Genomic DNA, 20117 nt, shown 5'->3' on the forward strand with positions numbered 1-20117 from the left:
GTCCAAGTCTCAGCTGCCCTCAGCTGCGCCTCCTCTCCCCCAGATATCTCACACTACTGGGCCGGGCGGTAATCACAACAAAGAGCCACCATCTGAGGGTTCAGCCAGGGCCAGGCCCTGCGCTAAGCTCAGTGCAGGTGGAAAGTCTACCCCCGCTCCTCCTCCCGCTGCGAGCTCTCCCGATGGCTTCTGGAGACTGAGACTGGTTTATCTTTCCCCCGTCATCACCCTGCCTGGAGTGGTATCTCACCTAAAAATTTTGTTCCCTCCCCTGTTTATTGGCATCTCCTCCGGCCAGGTACTACTTTAGACAGAGAACAGAACAGATGTAAATTCTTGCCCTCCTGGAGCTTATGTTCTGGTGGCGGGAGATGGTGGTGCAGGCAAGGCAAAAAGAAGAGAAGCTTGGAATATTAGATATATTTACATTTTTAATTAGGATTCTCTTTATTGCATTTATTTATATGGATCACATATTCCCCCTACCCCCACACCCACCAAATGGGCCATTCCGGGGCGTTCAAGGGGGTTGCGACTCAGGGGTGCAGGGCAGGGTCCAATCCGGCTGTGAGACCTGGGGAGATTCCCTGCATCTCTCTGGGCCTCCAGGTTCTTCGTTGTCATTTAGGGAAATCACAGCGATTCCAGCCTCCCTTGGCTGGTGAGAAGATTCCATTGGCCCGTGAAAAGGGAGTGTTTTGTCGGCCGGGCAGCCCGGACACCGATAGACTAGAGGGCGGGAGGGAGCTGCCCGCTGACCCAGACGAGCGCGGGCGCGGGGCTTTTCTTGGTTACCCAAGGCCGCCCGGGTGGAAGCTGCGGCTGGGGGCGCGCATCCGTCGAGGGGAAAGGGGCGTGGGCAGGCGGTAGTTGCCAGGAGTCCCGGGGCTTGAGTGCGCCGCTGCAGCACTGGCCGAGGTGGGGCGCGGCTCTGCCCGAGGTGGGGCGCGGCGCGCGCGGGAGCGCTGGGTGCGGCGGAGTCGGGTTTCAGAGCGCGGGTGACTCAGGACGCGGGCCGTGCTGGGATCCTGCCCGCCGCTGCCGCCGCTGCTACCCCTGCCCAGCGCCGCCTTTGTTCCCGGCAGGAAGGACGAGCGGCCCGCGCGCAAAGTCCGTTGCCGTCTGCGGAGCTCGGGTGCCCGGTGCCCACGGGGGCCCGCGGAACTGCGGGATGGCGCCCAGGTATGACCCGCTGCCCCGCGCCCCAGCCCCCCGGCCCCTACCGCCCGCCTCACCTTTTCTCCCTCGACCACTTCTTGCAGGAGGGACGCACAGTGCTGGCGCCTGCTTCTGCTGCTTTCCACCTCCGCGCTTCTCCCCGGGGTCGCTCGGACCCGCTCCGCAACAGGTAAGCAGCCGGGTCGAGCGCTGCACCGGCAACCTCCGCGCCCCAGAATAGCTGGTCTTGGCGGCGGGAGCGACTGCCGTGCGCGCCTCATTCCTGGACATAAAAGGGAGTCCTCGCCGCTCGGGGCGCACTGGCGGTTCGGCTGCGGCTTCCCCAGGCGGTGCAGGGGGTTCGAGGGGTGAAAAAAAGTCTCCGGGCGGCCGAAGCGGGTGGAGCAGTATCCTGGAACCCGAAGTGTCTGAGCTAGGCGCAGCCCTTTCAATCTTGGGCATAGCGGGACTTTGGAAGCCCAGTAAGAGTGCCAGCGGCCTCCGCTGGAACAGTTCGCTCCAGCTCACCCCGCGCCCGCGCTCAGGTGGTGCGTGCCGGTTGGCTCATTGCAGGGCAGATGTGATGACCCGTCTGAACACAGGTGCGGAAGCAGGCCGCCACCACCCGGCGCTTCGCCGCGCAAGAAATAACGGGACCGAATTGCTCTGATACCTAACTTAGCCCTGAGTTACCTGGAGAGCCCCATCCATCGTGGGCAGTGACTCTGTGAATAATGGGGAGAGCTATAGACTGGGAACCAGGGGATCTGGTTCCTTCTGTTCCTGGGCCTCTCTTTCCCCACCAGGACCCAGAGGCGGTTGTATGAAAAGTAAGAATCTGAGTTAAAATAGTTTTGGCCTAAGGTGTGTGGCTGGGTTAGGTGCCATTGGACAATGAATTTCACTACTCTGTGCCTCACTTTCCACATCTGAAAAAGGGGAATACTTAGACCACCTTTCCTCCTAGGGATGCTGTGAAGATTAAAAGAGATATTAGAAATAATATGCTTTCCACACCGTGGCACAAAATAAGTGATGGAAACTACAAGCTGACCCTTGCAGTGGCTGCGTTGGCATTTTTACAACAGAGGATACTCAGGGTGAGACAGGCTTTAGGAACTGTTCTGTGCAAAAGGCAGGGCTTGGGCCCAGGTCTCTAGGCTTTCCCTCCCTGCTCAGCCCTTTCTCCATGCAGTTTTGCAGAACTCCTGCTCTCCAAGTAGTAGCCTCTGCCTGCTTTGGGAGTTAGGAGATTAGTGCACAGTCTCAACAGGAGTGAGTGTGCAGTGTGCAGGAGAGTGTGGGGGGAGATAACCTCTGTCCCTTGAAGGAAACTGAGAACTGCCTCGCAGGCTGTGGTTAACTCTCTGTGGGCCAGAGGAAAGCTGGGACAGCCCAGACTGTGTCTCCTTGGGAGCAGGACTCAAAGGCCATGACAGCTTTTCCTGCCAGAGCGTCCAGCCTGGCATTTCTTACAGGGCAGAGGGCAGCTGGAGCCCAGTTTTGGCTTCTCAGCACTGTGGCCCATGTCAGAACGTTGCAATTTTGCATGTGATGTAGGGTACTGCCAACTCAGTGGCAGAGGGCATCTTCAGATTCTGTAGTCTTTTGTGAACTTTGCTGTAACCCCATCCCCCAAATGGAGAAGGTTCTAGAGAAAGAAAGTGTTTCTTTCTCCTCCTGCATTTGTAGGCTGGCTCCCTCAATGCCAGGTCAGGGCTGTTTTTCTAACACAGGGGAATTCCCGTAAATATCCATAATGTAAAAAGGGACTGCCAGGAAGCCCTCAGGAGATGAAAAGGGCCTGGAGGGGGCTATTTGTAATTGATGGGTAATTGAGGAATATTCAAAGTCCCTCTGGGATTCTGGAGAGAATCTTCCCAGATGTGGAATAACCTCTGCAGGTCAAATCTTGCATGAAGTTTATTGAGGCTAATGCTTGTAAACCACTTCATAGGTGTGTATGATACGTTCAGACTTCATTCACCCAGTCCTCACAATCACTCCAGGAACTGGGTACTGGGACTGTGCTCAGATGAGGAAACAAGGTCCAAAGTCCCAAGGCTTCTCAGCTCCCGAGGGTTTCCTGGCCCACCCTGCTTAAAGAGACCCTTGTCATGGGCCCCTTGTCCCCCACATCGACCTTTTGTGTCTGATTTCTTTCACTCAGCATGTTTTTGAGGTTCATTGATGTTGTAGCATGTATCAGTACTTCATTTTTTTTCTGACTGAATAATGTTCCATTGTATGGATATAGTGCAATTTGTTTATCTATTCTTCCATTGATGGAGCCACTTCTGTTGTTTCAGCCTTTTGGCTGTTTGGATTAGTGGTTTTGTGACATTTGGGTACAAGGACTTGAGTACTTGTTTTCAATTATTTTCGTTGTATACCCAACAGTGAGATTGCTGGGTTATAGCATAATTCCATGCTTAAATTTTAGGGAACTCTTAAACTGTTGTCCGTAGTAGCCGAACCATTTCACATTCCCACCAGCAGTGCACAAGGGTTCCAAGTTTTTCGTCTCCTTTCCAACACTTGTTACTTTCTGCTTTTTAGGTTACCGTCATCTTAGTGGTACCTTTCTGTGGTTTTGATTTGGGTTTCCCTAGTGACTGATGATGTTGAGCATCTCTTTGTGTGCTTCTTGGCCATTTGTGGGTCTTCTCTGGGAGAAACTCTGAATGCTAATCAGGGCAGGTTCAGGATTTCCTGCTAATCATTACTCTCACTCTTGCTGGTGGCCAGCTGATGTGCTTTCCTGAGTGAGGGGCAAGGGGATAAAAGTCACCCCTAGGATTTTACATCCCTGGCCTCCTGGCTTACCTGTGCTCTAGCCTGTGATGAGTTTCTGTTGTCTACATGCCATTAGAAGTTGTGATGAATATGAGTGATTGTCGTATTTTGACTCCTGGCTAAATTTTTGGTTTTCTCTAAAGTGTGGAATGCCTGTGGTGGCATGAGGTCCTGCTAATGTGTTTTACAGCAGATTGAGGCTGAAAACCCACGGCACCCTGAACCGCTCACAGCTCCCCATGTATATTTGGGATTTTGTAGTCTCCTTGACTGAGCACAAGATGTGAATGAATCTCCCTATCTAGAGTACACTTCCTCACCCTGTTTCTCTTTAGGGTCTAATTCTCCCTCCCAGCTTAAACAGCATGTCTTCCAGGGAGCCTTCCCTGGGTCTCCCCAGCTGATCTTTCTCTTCGCTAAGCCACCACAGTCCTCCATCTATCTTTCCAGCACCAGCCACTGTCTCACCCTGTGCTGACAATGTATTTATTTCACTCTTTTTTCTATGAGAGCACCTTGAGGGTGTGGATTATGCCTTATTCATCCAGAGTTTGCCACTTGGACTTTGGCCATTTCATCGTTATGATAAATAGTGCTATTGGGAACATCTTCAGACAAATGCCCTTTGTTTTCTTTTGGGATTATTTCCTTTAACTAGATTTCCCCAAACAGATTTGCCCATCAAATAACAGACCAGTTGGATAGTTCTTAATGTATATTTCGATGGGTCTTTCTGAGATACAGATTGAATCATGTTGCTCCTTAGTTTAATTGCTCTTGCTGGCTTCTCCGTGCACCTAGAATGGGGTAATGCTCTTTGCCTCCAAGTCCCCCTTGTGTCCCACCTCTGTGTCTGTGCATGGGCCAGTGCCTTTTTGAGAATGCTTTCCCCTTGTTCACCTAGCACCCCCTCATTCATCCTTTAGGACTCCTCTCTGGGAAGCCCTCCTATTCTACCAGGCATGTTGGGTGTCTCTGCTCTGAGCTAAGACCATGCATCACCACCTCTCAGTCACAGGGCTTCTCAGGCTGGACCATGACCTCTGGTTACTCATCTGCCTCCCCTCCTACACGGGGATTCTGTGAGCCAGGGACTGGCCTTGCCCAGATTCCGAATCCCAGAACCTGTCTCTGGGCCTGGCACAGAGTAGGTGCTCAGTGACTCAAACAGGGAAGGAATGGGCAGGTCCAGCCTGTGGTCTGGGGAGAATGCACCCGTTTACCACGTCCTCTAGTGTCTAAGTCCTCCCCACTTTCCCACGACTCTGCCAACTGTGTGTGGAGTGGCCAAGGCTGAGTAATCAGGGCACGTTATAGCGCTTTTAGTTTAATTTAATGACTCTAACAACTAGTTAGGCTGGAATTTACCCTAACGCTACTTTGCTCTTTATCTTTTTTCCATTACATCTATTTGTGTAAACAATGTATTTTCTAGCTTATCCCACTCATACCTGAAAGTCTATTTTGTCAAAAGCTGTGCATTTATCTTTCTCTGCTAGCTTAATATATGAGCTTATTTTCAAGTTTTCCTTGAATGGCCACAGCTTGATCCATTTAAAATGGACCATTGATTAAATAGATTACATAGAGTGTATGCTGAGGTTAGTTCTTTTTCAAAGTGGTACCCAGGAGTCCCTGAAATACTAATTAAAATGTAAACTATTTTTCCATCATAGCATTGCTTCTGGTTATTTTATAAAATTTTCATTTTCATGATAGAATTCTTTGTGTAATCTTTATACTATTCTTATGCTTATGTGTTATTTTTTTAAAAATTCCACATGGTCCTGATAATTATTGTTTTATAATATGTCTTCAAATCTGGTAGGGTAAGTTACCCCTTCCTCCTTCACTAAGTCATAAATCCTTAGCATAGACTGATTTGTCACATAATTTTCTCATGACATGATTGGATACTGGGAGTGTTGTAGTGGTGGTGGGTGGGTGGGTGTTATTAAAAGTGAGGTAATCTTACAATAAGATTCAGTTTAAGACCTTAATATGTGGTAAGGAGAATAGATAAGCAACTAAGACTTCACAGTCAGAGGAGCAGGTTGTGGGGCCTGAGTTATTGCTTTTGATACAGCGTGCAGTTTGCTGAGATGGGTCAGAGGTGTTGGGAGGGGCCCAGTTTGCTCACTGACCTCCTTCTTCCTCTCCTTTACAAGAGAAAAAAAAGTACAGGGTTAGAGCAGAACATGGAGAAGGCCCAGACCTCTTTCTGGGCAAGATCTAACGAGGTAACACGTGAGGCTTAGGTCACGCAGTGAGTACAACCCACTCCTTACCTCCAATCAGAATCAATTCAACTCAGCCCAACCTAATCCCAGTGCAATCCATCCCAACCCAACTTTATCCAGTTCAGTTCATCTCACACTTGTTACCTGCCTTGTTACTTGGATCACTTAAAGAACTGGACAGGGCAGAAAATTGTTCTGAGGGCCTTCACATCTCTCTTGAGTGAGCAGGACTCTTAATTTCAGGTGTTGGGGGAGCCCTTTTTCAGTTCGGAGAGCTTGGCTCGAATTTGGGCTGCAGAAAGTGGTGCTGCCTACATCTTTTCCGGAGTCACCCCTCCTGTCACCGAGCGCCTCACATAGGGCCCAGCTTAAAAGCCTGCTTCACCGCTGGGAGGTCTTTGCAACTAATTTCCTCCCAAAGTAAATGTCTGCTGAAGTCCTCAAAACTGTCAACTCTGTTCTGTGTTCAAGCTGCTACTATAGATTTCTGTCTTTCTCCTGTATTTCCTGGCTGCCTGCCCTCTCTAAGGCCCACTGGGGTGGGTGGCGAGGTGACTAAAGAGCCTCATGGGACCCTGAGCCCATTCTGGAGGGACTCATAATCTAGTAGCAGAGACTGAGGTGCAGCCGCTGGCTTGAATGGTATGGAGCTTGTCCTGAGTGCCCTAGTGGGGATGCAAGCAAGCTGCTGCACCACTGAAGTGGGGGTGTCCATTTACACCAGAAGGTGGGGGAGGCGGAGGGAGGTAAGCAAGCTTTGAAAGAAGAGGTTTGTATTTTTCAATAACATTAAAATATTTTGATAATAAAAATAATAGTCACTGTACAAATCTAGGTTAAAAAAAAGGAGTTTTAAAAGGTCACATGTTATCTCATGACTTAGAGATAAACTCTGCTAACATTGTGGACTGTTTTTCAAGTTTATTTTCCATGCCTAAATATGCACATATGTTATAACATGAATAGATCATTCTGTACATTGTATTTTGTTGCTTGACGTTTTTTCCCTCAACTATTATCTAGACACTTCCTCTGGAACATTGAATATTCTTCCCTAAATCCTTTGTAATTGACATAGTATTTCATTATGTGGATTTCCCGTAATTAACCTAGGTCTCTTTTAATCCTTTAGGCTGTTTCCAGTTGTTCTTTCCATAAAGACTGTTGTGATAACCCTATTCTTTTTTTAAATTTCATTTATTTTTTATATTAATTTTTATCCATTTATTTTGGCTGCACTGGGTCATCATTCTGCGTGGGCGTCTCTCTAGCTGTGGAGAGTGGGGGCTACTCTCTAGCTGCGGTGCTCAGACTTCTCGTTGCGGTGACTTCTCTCGTTGCAGGACGCAGGCTCTGGACGCACAGGTTTCAGCCGTTGCGGTTCCTGGGCTCTAGAGCACAGACTCAGTGGCTGTGGCACACGGAATTAGTTGCTCCACAGCATGTGGGACCTTCCTGGACCAGAGATCGAGCCTGTGTCTCCTGCATTGGCAGGCAGATTCTTTACCACGGAGCCACCAGGAAGCCCAGTGCGGACCCTATTCTTGTGTCTCTGTATTTGGCCTTTTCTGTAATTATTTCTTAGCACAAACTCCTAAAACTGTTGGGTCTGGTGCTGGCCCAATTTTTTTCAAAGTCTTTCATTGTGCTTTTTTTTTTAAAGGTACAGTGACTTATATTCCCTGCAATGGTGTGGGAGAATACCTGCCTAGCTCACTCCATGTTGCCTACCGCTGCTGTTCTTCTCACTGAAAGGAGAGAATGACAACAGGGCAATGGACCATGCCCAGCATCGCTGCTCCAAGTTGTCCTTGGTTGAACGGTGTTGGGAATTTCCTCCTCCTCCCTCCCATTTGTTCATCAGTTTGGCATGGGCCCTGTGGCTGGGCTGGAGCAGAAGAGGGTTATTCAGGAAATTAGAATTCAGGAGCTCAGGTCGCAAGGACTTCGGTGGTTCTCAACCCTGGCTGTACCTTGGACCCTGAAGCGCAGTCCTCCCCACGTCCAGGGTTCTTAATTTGTCTGGGGTCTGGTCTTCTGCAGGTTTTTAAAAGTTCTTGGTGTGATTCTAAAGTGAGGCAGAGTTGAGAACCAGCACTGCAGTCCAGTGACTTCCTTCCAAAGCTGGCAGCCCTGAGTCCCAGGAAGGAAGGGTCTGACCCGTGGGTGTAACACACACGAGAGGCAGAGCTGCCCTGGGCCCCAGACGAGCTCTGGGCGCCCACGCCCTGGGCTCAGGTCTCAGCTCCCTACTGCCTGCTGAGTGCCCTCCCTTATCCTCGTGTTCCTGGTCTGTCAGTTGGGACAGTAATTCCCACTGTGAGGAATGATGAGGGAAGCATGGGGCCTGTGATTGGTTCGGTTCAGTACCTCTTTCCTTCCTGCTCCCACATCTCTGTGAGTCCCTGGAGGGCAGGAACCCTACATTATTTATCCATGTTTCCTCAGCGTCTGACGTGGCACCAAATGGACACAATGAGCATTTGAACACGTTTATGAAAGAATCATTCAAAGCCTGGGACTGTGGAGATCTGAGTGAAAACCCAGCATTAGGAACCCTGGACCATAGCAGAGTCTCTGTGGACCTCCGGCTCTGCTGGAAGACCACCCACAGCCACCCACTGTGATGAGGCTGCTGCTGGCGGCGGTGGTGCTGGAGGGGCCGACGCGGGGTGGACTCAGGGGCTGTGTCCAACAGATGCGCCAGGGATGGAGTGCCTTCCGTGAAGGAAGATTGGAGGGATGCTTTTCCAGTCCTAAAAAGTTATAACCACTGCATTCTGCAGAACAGAGAGTCCACAAGCGGGTGACAAACTCAGGCTAACTCCATGCAGTTGCAGCAGTGCCCCGCACTGTTGGGTCAGCCAGCTGCTTCTCCCCTCGCCTCTGTACAGTCTTACTGCCGGCTTGTCCCGTCTGTTTTAGGCAAACAAGTGCATCTCCTGGCCTCCACGTTCTCCACCTCCCCCCGTATTGCAGCCTTAGGAGTCTTCTAGCTTCTTTCCACTTAGGTGTGACCCACCAACCCCGCGGTATCCTCATCACCTGGGGACTTTGTCGAGCTGCAGACTCTCCAGTCCCACTCACAGACCCAATGTATTAGAATCTGCATTTTAACAGGATCGCAACCTTTGAGCAGCAGTGTAAAACCAGCTCTTACTATGGCATCCCCTGCTTTAGAACCTTTTGTCATCTTCCCAAGCTAATCAGCTGTGATAGGCAAAGTACTGGCCCTCCAAATATGCCCATGTCTTAATCCCCAGAAACTGTGAATATGTTAGGGTACCAGACAAAGGGGAATTAGAGTGTGTATGGAGTTAATACTGATAATCATCTAACCTTCAAAAAAGGAGTGGACCCTGGGTTACCCAGGTGGGCCCAATGTCATGACAAGTGTCCTTGAAAGTAGAAGAGGGAGGTGATGTGAGAAGGACTTGACCTTCAGCAAATCAGTTGTATTTGCTGATGTTGAAGATGGAGGAAGGGTCCATGAATCAAGGAATACATGTAACCTCTAGAACCTGGAAAAATCAAAAGAAAAAAAGAAAAGATCTTTTTTTTCTTTAAAGCTTCCAGAAATGAGCATGATCTGCTTAATTTTGATCTAAGATCTGTGTTGGACTTATGACCTACAAAACAGGAAGGTATTGGTCAATTCCATAACATCGTATGGAAAAATCCAAACAAACTTTTTGGTCAACCCAATAATACATTTATGTTGATTTAAGTCACATAATTTGCAGTAACTTGTTCCAGCAGCCATAGAAAATGATTTTCACTCTCCTTAGCATGGCCTTTGAGACCCTCTGAAGTCCTCCCAGTATGCTGTTTTAGCTGCATCTCCTGGAGTGTCCCTCCTCATAGCCTTATCTCAAACTGTGCAGTCCCCAGGGTGGCTGGAATGTTGGGAGGCATCCTGAGAGTCTGGACTAACATTATTCTCCCTTGTACCTTCAGCACCTAGCCCCATGCCTGGCTCTGGCAGGTAGTTGGTCAATGCTTGTTAAATGAAGAACCCAATGGAAGCCTGATGTGTTCTTTCAGATCGCCACCAGCCACACAGGGTCCCTAGTAGGCTGGAGGCAGATATGGCAACAGAGAGGCTCTGCTCTTTTGTTTTAGGTAAATTGTTGGTCCTCTATGAGCCTCAGCTTCCATACCCTGGAAATGAAAGAGCTGGACCAGATAACCCTAAATGCACTGTTCGCTGGAACTTTCTAGGATATCTGAGTTCACTTTGCCCAAACTTTTGCGGTGGCTGGGGGAGGTGATTCAACTCAGCAGCTCTTAGTCCAGTTCCCACCCTTCCCTGACATCCTTTTCCATGGGTCAGGGTACAGAACGGTGCCCCATGGCTGTGTGTATTTGGTACAAAACGGCGACCACAGATTTTCTCCTTCCGTCTCGAGTTAAAATGTCAAATTACTCACTCTCTCACAGGATGAAAAAGGGAGGGAAAAAGAAACCACTTCTCACTGCAGTTTTTCCATGTGACACATTTTCTAATTTTATTTCAGGTTTAACTGTCTAGAGTAGGTGGTGCCATTTCAGCGCCTCCCCCTCCCCTTTTAGAATATGAGCTTCCAGTTGAAGAAGTGGAATGGTTTTGCTTGTTTAACATTTGCAAGTGTGGGCTGCTATCAAGCTGCAGCTGAATGTCTTCATTTTCTCTGCTGGAGGAAGTGCTCTTAGGCACACAGCGCTAAGCTAATAGTAGGATTCCTGGGGTCTGGACCCTCTGTAGGGAGCTTGACCGAGTCACTTCCACTCTTGGACTCAGACACTTAATCTGCAAAGAGAGGGAAAGTCTGGGTCACCATAGAGAGACTGCATGGCCCATTGGAAGGACTATTTGGTGGGTCCCATTTCTTTTCTTTTTTTGGGGGGGGGCCCTGTTTCTAAGAGTAGTTTGCTTTGAAACTTTGTTGGAATCATGTGCACCTAAGCTCATATTTGCCATTGGCTTTGTCATCTCTGCCCTGTCGCTGGAAGTGCATGGGATGGCTGAGAAGTTCTCAGCGCCTGGGAAGAGTGTTGTGACTTTGTTCCAGAGAAACTGATTCTGCCCCTGCAAGGCCAGTTTCATCCAGTCTCACCCTTTCATTCCTTCACCCCGCTGGGCTCAGGCCTGTGTCATGCTCAGTAAGGGGCTGTCACAGCAGCCCCTGGCCAATGAGACCCCCCATCTCTCTCACCTCTAGTGCATCTTCTCACTGCAACCCGAGTGGCTGGGGCCATCATGTCACATCCCATTAGAACTCTTCCCTGCTTTCCATTACGGCACCTGAAATTCCACCCCAAAGCTCTTCGTAGAGTGCCTGGAACACCATGAACCCTCAGTGAAGGGTGATGGTGATGAGGTTCAAGCTCAATGCTAACTGATGCGTGAAACTGACGACCCCCACGCCTTCCTGTGCCTCTTTCAGCGTAGCTTGTACCTGATTTCTTTCATCAGAATCACTTGCAAGTCCATCTCTCCAAGGACGGGGAGAGCCAGGGCAATGCCATTCATCTTTGGAGTTCAGAGTCATTGACCCTGAAGAGGAGGGAGATAAACAGACATAATCCGATGTGGGAAAAATGAGATGTAGTTAAGCAAGGACTTTGCAAGTATGGTTGAGTGAGTTGGAGAGATTTTTTTTTTTTTTTTGATAGATTTAATGCCAAAATTTCTTGATATGAATGGTCAGCCTGCCTGTCACAGCCTGGTAGGTTTTTCAGCCGCTCATTTGTTTCCTCGCTTTTATTTAATAATTATTTATTAGCTACTTACTGTGTGCAAGGCAGTGTGGTACATCCTGGGTGTAAAATGATGAACAACGTAGGCATGGCTCCTTGTGGAGCCTAGACTCTAATGCGGGACATAGACACTAAACAAGGGGTTGTACAAAAAGCCCTAAATGCATGCGAAGAGTAAAAGGCGTATGGAGGAGCAGGGAGCTACGAGAGGCTTCCCGGGCGGCTCTAGTGGTAAAGAACTCACCTGCCAGTGCAGGTTAGACATTAGAGATGCGGGCTCGATCCCTGGGTCAGAAGATCCCCTGGAGGAGGGCATGGGAACTTTCCAACCCACTCCAGTATTCTTGCCTGGGGAGTCCCTTGTTCAGAGGAGCCTGGCAGTCTGCAGTCCGTGGGGTTGCAGAGTCGGCCACGACTGACACGACTTAGCACACACGTATGCAGGGAGGTGTGAGTGCGCACTCGTGGCCACTCGGATCTGTCTGTGGTGTCAGGAAACGCTCCCCAAGTTACGACGAGTGAGATAAGGTCTGAGGTGTGACGAGATTTAGCCTGGAAAGGGGTGGGGCTGGTGGATTCAGAGAGAAGGCGAGTGTTCTAGGTAGAGGCAAATGAATGAGGAGAGGATGGAAGCAGCCTCCTGGCGTGTGGCCTGAGCAGTCAACGCTCCAAGCCTGGTCAGGAGGGAGGCTGGGATGGGACGGGACGGGACGGGACGGGACGGGGCTGGAGCGTGTGTGTCGGGGGGCCGCCTCCAGGCTCCAGCATGAACGCAGAACCTCCGTCCAGTAGCCGCTTTCCCGACCCTGGCTCTGGGCGAGCCTCTGGGCTTCCGCCGTGCCTTGGGTCCCACCCAGTGCTCATAGCCCTGGGTGAGGGCCTCTGGGTGCTCCTTCCTGCCCAGCTCTTGCCTCTACTTACCCAGGAGCTAATGGCTTCAGCGAGGGGCACAGGGTCTCCATCTCTGTGTTGCCCAGGAGACATGTTTGCGAGAGACTTGCAGCAAAACGACAGGGAAGCAGGCGTGAAGGAGAGCCCAGAGCAGAGTCCCTGGTCCCACCTCGGCCGCCCAGAGCCTGGTCGCCGCCCCAGCTGCCCAGCTGAGAGGTCGGGAAGGATTCTAAGAATTGCCCTCTGCACTTAGTCTGCAGTTAGTCTTGGCTCTGAAACGCTTCTTCCTGTCTGAAATGAAGGGTTGGGCCCGCCCTGAGGCTCATCCAGATAGTATCTCTTCTGATTTCTCTCTCTGAGAGAAATTTCTCTCTCTCTCTGTGTTCAGAATGTGTATCCACAAACACAATGCAGAATTCTCTCGCCAGGGAGTGGAGACGTCTCGGGAATAACTCAGGTGGGAAGTTTTTAGATGTTTTCACTTGGGGACCAAGTCCTTTAGAGATGGTGGCAGAAGAGTGATGCATTGCCCACTCTGTCCCGGCCGTTCTCAGACTTGCTTCTCCAACAGGGTCTGCTCGTGGTCCCTGGCTGTCTGACAGTGGTGTGCAAAGCCACACTGTTTATTTCCCGCATCCATTTTACCCAGCGGTCGTTAACCTGGGGAGTCCAGTGACAACTGGGAAGTAATTTAGAACATTTTTATACTAAACAGCTCACAGTTATTATGGAGTGGAGTGCAAAACTTAAGTGCTTTTAACAATAGACCAGGAGACTTTAATTAAATTTCCAAGCTCTGAACGGGGGTGGGAAGGGTGGTTCTTTGGGTAGACCCAGGCCCCGAGGTATAGGGTCCCCTCTCTCTGCTGGTAGGATGCTTTAGTGGAGATAATGTTATATATAGATTTGAGATCCCCAACTGGTGAGAGGCTTGGAATTTTTGTAGGGGCTGCCAGAATCCATTCTTGTACAAACATTTCCTCCGTCGATAGTTACCTAATGCACTTGTGGGTGGAAAAGGCTATGGTTGTGTTTTTAGCTATTGATAAGATGAAAGTCGCTATTCTCCATAGCTCTTGTACTAGAACTTTCAGCCCCATGAGGGAAGAAACTTGTCTGTCACTGCTGGATCCCCAGTGGTTGGAAGAGAGCTACCATACAGTAGGTGCTCAATAAATGCGAGTTGAATGAATAGATGTTTGTGTGTTGGTGGCTATAAAAAGCTTCCCTCTCAGTCAGGAATTACCTTCCCAGGAATAAGTGTGTAGGGTGCATGAGCATGGGGAGGCTGGGTGGAATGTGAAAAACGCTCTTCATGCATATGCATGCAGGAGGCTGGCCAGTGCTACTCAAGTTCAAGGTTTCTAAGAATCCTTTTGAAGGCAGCCTCCTACCAGCGTGGTCCGGGCCCGCAGCGGCTCCTTATGGGAGGCGGCACAGATCGCCGTTTGTGCGCCTGGGGTAGCCGGGGCTCCTGAGCTCCCTTCTGAGGGTCCGTGTGTCCCTCAAACACCTCAGTCCCACCAAAACCCACTGGGGACCTTGAGGACCCAGAAAATGTTGGGCTTTCAGGGTCCGCTGTCGGGCTCTCCTAGGTGACAGAGAGGCGGGTGGAGGCTCAGAGAGAACGAGGACATGGTGAGTCACACAGTTCAGATGTGAGGAGCTGGATCCAGAACTGGGTCTTCTGACGTCCAGGTGGCTGGCGTCTCACCACCCTCAGCGTCCCAGGTTTTGCTGCTCTTTCACCATGGACGCGTTGTCCCACCCTCCTCAGGGATGTGGGAGGAAAGCTGGGACAGGACTTGGCAGATGCTGAGGGTCTCCTCTGTGCCTGGCAGCCTGTGGTTACAACGAAGCCTTGGAAACATCATGTGGACTGTAGCCTGCCAGGCTCCTCTGTCCTTGGGATTCTCCAGGCAGGAATACTGGAGCAGGTAGCCATTCCCTTCTCCAGGGGGTCTTCCCGACCCAGGAATTGAACCTGGGTCTCCTGCATTGCGGGCAGATACTTTATCACCTGAGCCACAAGGGAAGCCCTTGGAAACATCCGATGGATTTCAAATCCCAGTTCTTCCATGTATCAGCTGAGTGATGGGAAGATTGCTCGGAAGGAAGGTTGGTTCCCTCATCTGGACAGGCGGTAGGTAGTCAAGGTCTTGCCTCCCGGGCTGTGTGAGGCACTCAGCGTAGAGCCTGAGATGGCAGGGCCTTGGTGGGTAAGGGCTCTCCCTGGAACCATGAAACTCACCCTGTACATATAACAGCATCACTGGGGAGCTCTGAAGACATACTGAGGCCTTGGCCTTACCCCCAGAGATCCTGACTGGGGTGGAGCTGGGTCTCAGTCTCCTAAAGCCCTCAAGTGGTTCTTCTAAAACCCAGCTAGGAGCTCAGCGCTAGAGCGTACATGCCGTGGGGGCAGGGGACACGTCTGTCCTGTTCACTCGTAAAGCTTCCACAGTAGCGGTGCCAGGCATCTGGTGGTTGGTGTTTGGGAATGTTTGTGAATGAATGAATGGACAGATGAACAAGGCTAGCTTCCCTCTCTCAATCTGCACTTACCTTTTCAGGAATAAGCATGTAGGCTTGTGAGCTCAGCATCTGACATTACCCTGTCCCGCCACCCTGAGAACTGGCATTGGCATCTCTATGTCCAGGAAATGAAACTAAGGCTCAGAGGAGTAAACGAACTGGCCCACGGTCCCCAGCTAGTAAGTCATGAGTTCTCTCTGGAATGGAATTCCATGTCCTCCCCTGCATCCGCTGGGCGAGGCTCAAGGCTCAAACTCCTGGGGTCCTCTGCCCAAGGTCACCCTCAGTTTCGGGTCTCCAGTCAGGGGCGTCTCCCGGGTACCCAGCTTGGAAGGCCTCGTTCCCTCTCCCGTTACTCCAGAAGTGCACAGGCTCTTCCTCCAGCTCACATTTGGAGGCCATCAAGCTGTACTTTCATCTAGATTGAACAAGAGTCAGCCTGTTTCAAAATATGACTTCAGGGTCACCATCTGTTCTGGCTGTTCTCTTAAACTCTAGTCCCGTTTCAGAGCCAAACGGCACTCCGGCAGCCTGCAGGGGGCACGTCCCGGCATGGTGGAGCAGGAGGACCTGTATGAAGCGGCGGCGTGCTTGCTGACAGCTGTGGGACAGAGTCCTCACGTCGTCCATTTCCCCTGCGCAGAGGCATCCAGTCGTTACATGTGTGGACCACAAAACCCCGCCACTATGCATCCATTCCTATATTGGGCACCTACTGTGTACCACGCACTTCCCCATGCCTCACCTTCTTAGCGAATGGGTGGGAGTAGCCTGGATGGTGGGAACACGATACGCTGGGCAAGTCTCATTGTCAGTCTGGGCCTCAGTTTTCTCATCTCGGGGACACTGGACTGAAGTCCTTCCCAGCTCTGGAGGTCACCCCAACTCTCCAGGCCGCCATCAGCCTAGTCAGTGTAGGCAAGATTGCACAGTGCCTGCTGATGCCATGAGCTCATTCTGCTGGCTTCCTCCCTGCTCTGGCTAAATTCACACAAGCTCATCTGTGGATGCCCTGGGCCATTCCCAGGGCAGCTTGATTTTGCCCAGGGCATAACATGCCAAGTGTTGAGAGACTGCAGGAAAGTATGTCTCCTGCTGTTGCCAAAAGACCGCCTTCGCTCCGCATTCCAAATCACCCAATCCACCCTCTCCTTGGCAAGGGAAAGGAAGGGGCCCGACTGCCGGGGGCAGCAGCTCGAGGTGAAGTGGTGATAGCTCCTAAAATGGTCAGCAGCAGCCTTCCTCAGAAACCTTTCAAGGCACCCCATAGCCTGCAGCATAAATTTTAGTCTCCTCAGCTTGACATTCAAGGCTCTCCCGAATCTGTTTCCAATCTCCCAAGTGAAAAAGCGATTAAGAGTAGAGAGAGCTAGGAAGGACCTCAGATGACCCACACGTGGGCTGCAACCACCCCATCCCAGCTCTGTGGTCTTGATCGCCTTCAGCCTTATTGATCTGTTCATCTGCAAAATGGGAGATCAATAGTCCCCACCTTATCAAATTGTCCTGAGAGTGAATAAGCTGGTGTTGGCTTCGCACTTCTGAATCTGGCTTCGTAATTCTCCCCTTGCTGCTCTAATGGTGGAGGTTACCCGAGCGTCCCATTCCTCCCATCCCCCAGGACCACTCACAGACCCCTCAGTTTCCTGACTCCGTGGGTTGGCCTGGGCCTTCTTGCCCCACTGTGTTCACCTGTGCAGACTCCTCCGGTTCAGGCTGCTGTGTCAGGGCTCTGGGTGTTGATGTCTTGCCCCCTTTTCTAGGCTGAAAGCTATTCGGGACCAGAGTCTGAGTTGTCGTGATCTCTCCAAGTCCAGCCCAGGCCCGAGTCCAGAAGAGGGTGGCCACTGGGTCCTGGTTGTGCACAACGCCAGAACCCTCGGCTGGGGCCAGGGAGAGGGAAAGACAGGGAGGTCTGCTCCTGCCTTCCCTCCCAAGACCCATCCTCCCCTGGCGGCTGCACTCTCTCAGGGCGGCACAATGTAAATTGTGACTGAATTGCATGTGTTTAGCAACTCTGTAGGAGATTTTATGGACCATGTGGTGTCTACCATGGGAAAAGAACTCAAGTACCTAAGGACATGCCTCACTTAGAGACTTAGAAAGCTCCAGAGTTACTCTTTCAAGCTGCTCCCATCCCAATGATGCCCCTCCCACCCCAGTACCTTACATCAAGAGGCTGGGGTGGGGGGAGGGTGGGACATGGCAGCGAGGAGCAGGAGTCTTACCCTTCTTCCAGGACCACGAGGGCTGGCCTGTCCCATGCCATCTTGCCCAGTGGCCCCAGCTCATGCCCTAGCCCCCAGATAGGCCAGGAGCAGCCTTCCTGAGGTCTGCAGCCAAACTTCAAGAACCTTACACTATATAACGAGAAGGGGAAGCATATGTGGTTCACAGTCCCAACCCAGACGCTTGTTTCAGAGAGGGAGGAGGTGGAGGCAGCTGGAATTCAGTCTGAAGTCTAAGAGGCCAGTGTGTTTCAGAGCGGCACTCCCAGCTCAGTCGGTGGGTGAGAGCCAAGGCAGGCATTTTTCAGGAGACTGGTCATTCTGTGCCCTCCTGCTTAAGGGTCAGCCAGAAGGATGGAAAATCGCAACACTCAGAAGAGTTAGCATCGGGTCTCTGTGTGGCATTAAGATTACCTGATACTTCAACAGTGGGGTCAGCTGAGAGCTAGACTGTTAGGTGCATATTGAGCTAAATGGTGCTGCTGGGATGACTGCGGCAACAGCTGGTGTTCATTACAGTTCTTGGTAATTGATGACAAAGACCACTGATTTTATCTATTGGTGAAAATAAATGTGATGTGGCAGGACAGATCTATGGTCACTCTGGTCCAGAATCCGCCAAGCTCATTTATTCACTTACATGTGCATCATTCATTCATTCATTCCTCCATCAATGCTCAATTCTTGCCTAACTCCGGCAGCCCTGTCCTTGAGGGGTGGGGGTGAAGTTGGGAGATACAGACATGAAACAGATGATGTCTGCCTGCCCAAAGGTCACAGACTGGTGGGAAACAGAGGCAAATAAACAGATAATAACAGAGTATTGAGGAATCGGACCTTCCTGGGAAATTTACCAAGGGAGGGTTTCTTGGCAAGATTGGGTGATTCATTTGTAGGCATTTAGAAAAAGTCAGCTCTGAGGCCCGGCTTCCCGTGTAGCTGGAGAGGAGTTCCCCAGAGTCTTCAGGCCCCTTAAGCCCCGGGCAGGGCAAGGGGACAATGGAAAGGGGCAAGGGGGCAAGGGAAACAGCTGTTGCTACCCCTCCTGGAAGGCGTGGGCTCCTCCTGCTTGGGACAGGCTTCCTCTGGGGGAGCAGCCCCCTTGGAGTCACAAGTTTCCTCTTGGCTGCAGAACCCTCGCTGACACGCCCAGGTCCCCTGGGCTGACCTCCCAAGCCTCTCTGCATCCTCAGACCATCAGCCTCCTTCCCCCAGCTGGGTTCACCTGGCTGCCCCTCTCTTAGTGGGATCTAGTCACTCAGGGGACTCAGCCTCCCGTCAGCCTGTCTGGGAAGCAGTCCGTTGGCTGTGGCTGTGCTGGGATCCGAGGGAAGCCCCGTCTCAGCGGGGGCCCTGCCTAGCCCCGTGCCCGGGTCTTCGCCCCTATGTGGACTTCTCTGCTGCTGGCTGCCCGCTCGCGTCTCCTGCTCCGTGATTCTCCCGCTGCTGGCCTCCGTGCGGGTCTAGGCCTCCAGCTTCTGCTCAGCAGCTCAGTGTAGGGCAGTGCGTCTCAAACTCGAGTGTGCGTCATTCCCTGGGGGGCTGGCTGAAACCCCGGGTGCTGCTGCCCTCTCCCCTGCACAAGGTCTGAGTCGGTAGGTCTGGGGAAGAGCCAGAGCACTGGAATCTCTAGTACGTTCCCAGGTGAGGCTGAGGCTGCTGGCCCGGGAACCGCGCGTTGAGAATCATCGTTGTGGTTAAGCAGGTGGGCTACGGAACACGGACCCAGGCTGGGCCCTCGCCTTGTCTCTGCCACTTTCTAGCCGTGTGACCTACTCTCTCTGCATCTCGGTCTCTTCATGAAGAATATACAGTTAGTAACACCCTCCTCCCTGACTCAGTCCAGGCCCTGCACTCAGAATAAGACTGGGCATACCGTTCAGTCCAGTCGCTCAGTCGTGTCCGGCTCTCTGCGACCCCATGGACTGCAGCACGCCAGGCCTCCCTGTCCATCACCAACTCCCAGAACTTGCTCAAACTCACGTCCATCGAGTCGGTGATGCCATCCAGCCATCTCATCCTCTGTCGTCCCTCCTCCTCCTGCCTTCAATCTTTCCCAGCATCAGGGTCTTTTCCAGTGAGTCAGTTCCTCACATCAACTGGCCAAAGTATTGGAGTTTCAGCTTCAGCATCAGTCCTTCCAATGAACACCCAGGACTGATCTCCTTTAGGATACTTGGCATACAGTAAGTAGTCAATGAATGCTTTAGGTTCCTTGTCTGCTGTAACAAACTACCACAAACTGGTAAAATTCTAGAGGCCAGAAGTCCAAAATCAAGGTATCAGCAGGGCTGCACTGCCTATGGAGGCTCTGGAGGAGAATATTTCTTTGCCTCTTCCAGCTCTGAGGGCTGTCCACAATGCTTGACTGCATCACTGTATCACTCCGGTCTCTGCCTCTGTCTTCTCTGTCAGATCTCCCCTTTGTCTTATAAGGACGTGGGTTATTGGATTTAAGGTCCACTTGGGTAATCCAGGATGGTCTCTTCATCTCGGGATCCTTAATTATATCTTCAAAAGACCTTTGTTC

At 51.2% G+C, this 20117-nt stretch overlaps 1 protein-coding gene across 4 annotated transcripts in view; it reads left to right on the forward strand.

Annotated features, from left to right (window-relative positions):
• The first annotated feature begins 780 nt into the window (after positions 1-780).
• COL15A1 (collagen type XV alpha 1 chain) overlaps positions 781-20117 on the forward strand; it is a 101646-nt gene continuing 82309 nt past the window's right edge. For 3 of the 4 annotated variants that reach the window (XM_065907783.1, XM_065907786.1, XM_065907785.1), the window contains exons 1-2: positions 781-1182; positions 1263-1348. In XM_065907783.1, the coding sequence (XP_065763855.1) occupies positions 1172-1182; positions 1263-1348 (97 nt within the window). In that variant the 5' untranslated portion in view covers positions 781-1171. The remainder of the gene's footprint in view (positions 1183-1262; positions 1349-20117) is intronic. The other variant, XM_065907784.1, reaches the window with a different exon arrangement.

This window comes from Muntiacus reevesi, chromosome 17 (genome assembly GCF_963930625.1).
Source record: "Muntiacus reevesi chromosome 17, mMunRee1.1, whole genome shotgun sequence".
In the NCBI taxonomy this organism is placed as follows: Eukaryota; Metazoa; Chordata; class Mammalia; order Artiodactyla; family Cervidae; genus Muntiacus; species Muntiacus reevesi.